Genomic DNA, 7,500 nt, shown 5'->3' on the forward strand with positions numbered 1-7,500 from the left:
CTACATCTGATAGGTTCACTGACCCAAGTGGGCAAACTTTTCTACTCTACTCTGACCTCCAGCAGTTGAGCTAAATGTAATTGTGTGTTCAGTAGATAGGGCTGGGTGTTGGGTAGATCCAGTACTGTCAGTCTGGCAGGGCTGGGTGTTGGGTATATCGGTGTTGGGTAGATAGTCAGTCCTGGGGAGGCTGCACCTGTTTGACGTCACTGCCGTGGTTGGTGCTGTAGGTGACCATGTGACCCGGGACGTGGACGGCCCCGGGGACCCAGCTGACGCGCACCATGCTGTGGCTGACCATGGGGAACTGGACACTGACCGGGGGGGGCAGGGGGGCTGGGGGAGGCACAGAGACAGAGTGAGGTTATTACTATCCATACCCCATCCACAGAATACCTTACCCCATATCATGACCCTACTAGGCCGTTTCAACCAACTCTCTGGGTATAAGAGCAATATGTCCAAGTGTGAGCTCTTCCCGGTCAATCCTGCTGCCCAATCACTTTCATTTCAGTCCTATCCTTTTAAATTGGCTGCTGGTAATTTTATTTACCTAGGTGTTGTGGTGACAAGGCATATCTCTGACCTCTTCAAGCTTAATTTTGTTCCTCTCATAGAGAGTACTAAGGTGGTCTTCGACAAACGGTCCATGCTCCCTCTCTCATTAGTAGGCAGAATTATTTAATTAAAATGATTACGTTGCCCAAATTATTATACCCGTTTCAAACTATACCAATTTTTATAAAAGGTGTCTTTCTTCTCACATCTCAATAGGATTATTTCAGAATTCATTTGGAATAAGAAACCAACTCGTATCCGTAAAGAATTCTTACAGAGACCTAGATCAGTTGGGGGTTTGGCTTTACACCATTTTCAGTTCTCTTATTGGTCAGCCAACCTGAGAGCAATGTCATACTGGCTTCAGACTTGCACCAATGATGAGGCCCCTGATTGGGTACAGATGGAGGCCGATACCTGCTCGCCAAAATCCCTCCCTGCTTTGCTGGACTCTGCATTGCCTATTGTACTGCGCCACTCTATTGGCCTTCTAGCTCATCAGTCTCTACTATACGGGTGTGGGCCCAGATGTGACACACTTTAGATGGCATGCTGGCTGGTCAGTCTCTACGGGTGTGGGCCCAGATGTGACACACTTTAGAGGGCATGCTGGCTGGTCAGTCTCTACGGGTGTGGGCCCAGATGTGACACACTTTAGAGGGCATGCTGGCTGGTCAGTCTCTACGGGTGTGGGCCCAGATGTGACACACTTTAGAGGACATGCTGGCTGGTCAGTCTCTACGGGTGTGGGCCCAGATGTGACACACTTTAGAGGACATGCTGGCTGGTCAGTCTCTACGGGTGTGGGCCCAGATGCGGAGACACTTTTTTTTGTGATCTGGCGTGAGAAGGTTATTAAATAGACAAAAAGAAACAGAGTGAGGCTAAACCTGGCCCAGCGCTGTGAGGTAGGGTTGGGGTTAGGGTGTTAGTTAGGTTTGGGGTTAGGGTGTGAGGCAGTTAGTTGGGGTAAGGGTGTGAGGTAGGGTTAGGGTTAGGGTGTGAGGCAAGGTTGGGGTTAGGGTGTGAGGCAGGGTTGGGGTTAGGGTGTGAGGCAGTTAGTTGGGGTTAGGGTGTGAGGCAGGGTTGGGATTAGGGTGTGATGTAGGGTTGGGGTTAGGGTGTGATGTAGGGTTGGGGTTAGGGTGTGATGTAGGGTTGGGGTTAGGGTGTCCTACACGTGGTGGCGATGGCGGTGACGGGGTCGCTAGGGTCCTCGTCGTACAGAGCGTACAGCGTGACGGAGTAGTCAGTGGCCGGCATCAAACCCCCCAACTCCACACTAGTCTGCTCCGCTCCAAACTTCACCTGGGAGGGCGCAACAGAGACATGTGATATACTGTGATGTCACACCACAGACATGTGATATACTGTGATGTCACACCACAGACATGTGATAAACTGTGATGTCACACTATAGATGTGATATTCTGTGATGTCACACCACAGACGTGGTATACTGTGATGTCACACCAGACGTGATATACTGTGATGTCACACCACATACATGTGATATACTGTGATGTCACACCACAGACATGTGATATACTGTGATGTCACACCACAGACATGTGATATACTGTGATGTCACACCACAGACATTTCATATATTGTGATGTCACACCACAGACATGTGATATACTGTGATGTCACACCACAGACGTGATATACTGTGATGTCACACCACAGACATGTGATATACTGTGATGTCACACCACAGACATGTGATACACAGTCATATGAAATGTTCCTGTTCTACACCACTCCTCCCAACACTCAAAGAGACTAGAGACACACGCACACACACACACATGCACACAGACACACACACACACACGCACACACACACACGCACACAGACACACGCACACACAGATGGAGGGACGGGAGACACACACACACGGGCCCTGGTGCTCCCTCACCTCCCTGGCGTCGTCGGGCTCTCCGTGGCTCAGGGCTGAGTAGAGCAGCAGGTACTGGGAGGCCCCCGGCGCAGGGTCCCAGAGCACGCTGAGGCTGCTGGGAGAGGAGGCGCTCACCTGCAGACCCAGCGGCATGGCCAGCGCCACTGGGGAAAGGGGGGGGATTTCAGTCTGTTTGGTTTGGTTGATTTATTTTTAAAAATAACATACACATATAATCAGTCACCCACTGGCACACACATATAATCAGTGCCAACAATGTCCATTCAGTGATTACAGATGCGATTATATTATATAGGAATATTATTCCTGATTAAACTGTTTAACATATTTGAGGGGTTCTTTTGCAAAAACATATATTTCTGTTTGTAGGCCCATTAGCTATCCTAAATCATGTTTGGGTTATACAGTATATGGGATAAATATGGGAGCTATAATAAGGACTATAATAGTCTATTGGAACATTTGGACCGAAGTAGATTAATGAATAGAGAGTGAGGTAATATAGGTGAAGGACAGACCCTCCTATAGAAGGTGAGGTAATATAGGTGAAGGACAGACCCTCCTATAGAAGGTGAGGTAATATAGATGAAGGACAGACCCTCCTATAGAAGGTGAGGTAATATAGGTGAAGGACAGACCCTCCTATAGAAGGTGAGGTAATATAGGTGAAGGACAGACCCTCCTATAGAAGGTCACTGTCCTTCCAGGTTTCCAAGAGTCCATACATATTAGTGATGTTGGAAGACTGTTCCACCAGCCCTGGTCCTGTGGTTGTGGGAGTCACTAACCCGTTTAAAATACCCTCTGAAATAACTTGGTAAAAGATCAAAATTGATTCCATGGACCCGTCTACACTTTAGCATCGCCACTCCACGTTGAGCCTCCAAGGACTTTAAAGGGGTAGTTCAGAATTTTGGACATAGAACCTAATTTACGACATATCCGTAATGTTGATTGATGGAGAATATTTTTAGCTGATTCCATGCTCTCTCTTGTTCAGACGTTAGCGGCATGCTAATGCTAGCGCAATGCAGTAGAAATGGCTAGCATTCAAAGAAAACTCAAACACTCCACAGTGCACCCAAATCAAATATGAGGACAGTCCATCATTTGAGTTTGTATACTATCATTTTTGAAGTCCACCTATTGTTGAACCCATTTGTTTGTTTGGACCTAAATGGCTCTCTCTGTAAATAGACAGGCAGAGCGATACATAACTAGCTGGCACTATTGTCTTCAAAACAACAAGGAACAGATGAGTGGACTATTCTCTTTACTATCAACACAAGTTGCAATTGCCATGTTTGAAAGGGATATGTCTGACTTTGATGCGCTCCTTACTTGTTTGGGGTGTTAATAAGTGAGTTTTCTTTGAATGCTAGCCATTTCGGTTCGATTGCACTAGCATTATTTTTTAGTCTTTTAGGAATGTTACTGTACCAACATGTACAAGCATACTGGTAATCAAAATTGCTGTGGACCAGAGCGACTGCCATTGTCTTCAAGGTTGAAACATCCAGGTACTTTGATTTCCTTGCTCAAACATGACTTGAAAATAATTACTAGTATACTGCCATTTCCTCACCAGACAGACATAGTACTGTCCAGTTTGCAACCCAGGTAGTTTACTGTTAATTTGGCCATTAAAACAGAGCCTTGGGCTGAAACCTTAAATCTGGAGAGCTTCTTAATTAAAAATTTGAACCGAATATTATAGCTTCAGTTTTAACCAGATGTAAGAACAATTTGTTGTCAGCTAACCAGACTGATGTTTTTGAGCTCAGTGCTGAGCAACAATGGTCTTGTCGTTGTGGCAGAAAAGTAATGCAGTCATCAGCATATAACAATAACTGGAAAGAACAAGCTAAACCCATATCATTAATATACAAAATAAATAAAAGGGGCCCCAGGACACTCCCCTGGGGAACTCCACAATGGACCTCCATGGCACCAGATAGACACAGTACAGTGATGCAGTACTGTGAGCTGATTGGTCTAGACTCTAGAGCGAACGCTGCAGTGCAGTGAGCTGTGTGCTGATTGGTGGGTGTGTCTCACGTGTGGTGAAGGCCCCACGCAACGCCTGGCCGACGCGGTCTTCGTACACGGGGAAGATGGACAGCTGGTACTGAGTCTGGGACGCCAGGCCACCCAACAACACACCAGACAGACTGCCATTCACCACCACCTACATACACACATATACACATACACACACGAACACACACACACACACACACACACACACACACACATACACACAAACACACACACATCCACACTCACACAGAGGTACACACACACATGCACACACACACACACACACACACACACACACACAGACACACACACACACACACACACACAGATAGACAGACACATATACAGACACAGATACATGCACACACACAGACACACACACGCACGCACTCATGCACAGACATACAGTACAGACAGAGACAGACAGACAGACACACACACAATGGCACACAGACAGATGGACAGACAGACAGATAGACACAAACAAACACAGACACACACACACACACACACACACACACACACATTAGCACGCCAGAATGACCTCAAGTCTTTTTTTCCAATGAAACGTAACTTTTCAAAAGCATTTGGATTGGCTGCCAGGTTGACTGACAGCCCATGTGACCAGTGAGAGAGTGTGTTCCTGACCTCCTGAGGGCTCTGTCCCTCAGCACTGTGGAAGACCACGCGGTACTGGAGGACGGGGCGGCTGGGGGCGGGCCCGGGGGCAGTCCAGCTCAGATGCACTTCCCTGGGACCCAGCTCTGAGAAGACCAGGTCAGAGGGACCAGGGTAGGACAGCCCCTGGTCTGCTGTAGGACGCTCCCGCCCTGAGGAGATGAGAGAGGAGGGGGATAGGGTGGAGAGAGGAGAGGAGGAGAGAGAAGAGGACGGTTAGAGAGAGGAGATGAGAAGAGAGGAGTAAAGAGAGAGGGAAGGAGAAGAGAGGAGGGGGGAGGAGAGGAGGTGAGAGAGGAGAGGGGTGAGTTTGTGGACCTTGGCAACAGCAGAGCCGGTGTAGGTACCGGATCTGCTCGGCCTGTTAGATCTACTCGGGGGGTCCTGCCATTACAGATGACGTATCACATTATGATTGACTATGATGACATAACACATTATGATTAGGTGAAAGTGTACAGATGCCGTTATGGACAGCTTCGTGTTTGACTGAAATCCTGTGCCTCAACCTAGCTTCATACCCATGCAGCACAGCAAACTATGTTGACTCGTTAGTCGTTATGTTCTGGTTAGATTAATGTTCGCTAGCCACTACCCACTAGTAATGTTATAACGTCATCCATCAAACATAGCACAACCCAATTCCCCAAATAGCGTGCAAGGTCACATTGACATTGTTTGCTAATGTTAGCTAGCTAGCACTTAACCAATGTCGGCTAGCTAGGCTAGTACAGCGAGTGGCATCAAAAGCGTTAGCTCACGCTACCTATCTAGACTAACGTTAGCTAGCAAGCTACATTGCTAGCTGACTGACGTTAGCTACATTGCTAGCTAACGTTAACATCAATTGATGTAACCACATAATACGGCGGGCTATATAAACTACTAATTACAAAAAGTCACAGTTCAGTTCCCTAGATGGCTCTTCCATTGACGGCTCTGCAACCAATCATAATGTGTTATCTCATCACAGCCAATCATAATGTGTTATGTCATCACAGCCAATCATAATGTGTTATTTCATCACAGCCAATCGTAATGTCTTATGTCAACACAGCCAATTATAATGTGATAGGACATCACAGCCAATCATAATGTCATTTCATCACAGCCAATCATTATGTCTTATGTCATCACAGCCAATTATAATGTGATACGTCATCACAGCCAATCATAATGTGATGCTGTACGTCATCTGTAATCGGACCCTGAGTAGATCTGACAGGCTGATCCGTACCTACACCGGGATGGTTGACTGTGGGCTGCTCCAGGATTGGTGCACTACCTCCCCCCTATCATGGATATCTGAAGGGGTCTGAGTTTCTCAGCGCCCTCTAGAGGACAAAGTGAGGCCTCACTCTTGGCAATGCTGCGCTCCTCCATCTTGCCACAGAGGATGTGTCCCAGGCGCCCCACCAGCCGACTCAGCAGCGGGAAGTCGTTCACGTTGTAGACGTTCGCCTCCAGAGGCTCCGACGCCACCTGCCTCAGCTCCGCCTCGTCTGCGTTCTTCACACCTGGACACAAACACACATATTTTAATCATTTATTTATGTCCACATAATGAAACAATGCATACAGGGACACAAATACTAAAGGCACAGATCTACACTGTCTACACTCACAATTAACATGGGCAATGTCTTTCACATACAAAACACATCACTCATGGGTACAAGTAGAACGTCTCCGCCATATATGGCGGCTGCCAATAATTGCAGAGACAGTGCAGTACTTGGTGAGCCTTTTAGCTTCCTTCTTGGACGTCCCAAGTAGACGTAGTCCTTGACAACCAGCCTATGAACATGTCCAAGGCTGCCAAATATGAAAACAAGTAGTGTGCACCTACAGCCTAGCTCTGAGCTGGTATTTACGAGAGGTTGGTATTTCAAGACCTAAGTCATAAAGGCTTCCTCGAGACTTGTATCAAAGGTGCGTGCTATCTCTAATACAGACACTTCTCTGGACTCTTCATTAACCACAACAACATTTGGTGTGTTAGCAGACAACTGTGAAAAGGCATATTGGTCATTCCAGAGATAGAACATAGATGCATTGACGCAGGCATGTGTGTACATATTCACTGATGCTGGGGAGTGGTGTGATATGTCCTTAACTATTAGGTTCACTATTCTATCATGACGTGCTATGTACATTCCTTTGTAAGCATAACAGCCATTCAAGATATGCGATAGTGTTTCGGTAACCTGTTCTGTGGTGTGATGCAAGCAATGAGGAACCTGAGTGGAACATACACACACACACACACACACACACACACACACACACACACACACAC

General features: G+C 47.0%; 1 protein-coding gene across 1 annotated transcript in view; it reads right to left on the reverse strand.

Moving 5' to 3' along the window:
- Positions 1-7,500, reverse strand: part of LOC311329828 (collagen alpha-1(XX) chain-like) — a 99,567-nt gene that overhangs the window by 55,094 nt on the left and 36,973 nt on the right. The window contains exons 10-15 of the mRNA XM_084461757.1: positions 6,560-6,718; positions 5,172-5,353; positions 4,542-4,671; positions 2,481-2,626; positions 1,737-1,866; positions 197-336 (exon numbers count right to left, since the gene is read on the reverse strand). Coding sequence (XP_084317883.1) covers positions 197-336; positions 1,737-1,866; positions 2,481-2,626; positions 4,542-4,671; positions 5,172-5,353; positions 6,560-6,718 — 887 coding nt within the window. The remainder of the gene's footprint in view (positions 1-196; positions 337-1,736; positions 1,867-2,480; positions 2,627-4,541; positions 4,672-5,171; positions 5,354-6,559; positions 6,719-7,500) is intronic.

Source organism: Borostomias antarcticus, assembly GCF_949987555.1.
Source record: "Borostomias antarcticus genome assembly, chromosome: 3".
Classification (NCBI taxonomy): domain Eukaryota; kingdom Metazoa; phylum Chordata; class Actinopteri; order Stomiiformes; family Stomiidae; genus Borostomias; species Borostomias antarcticus.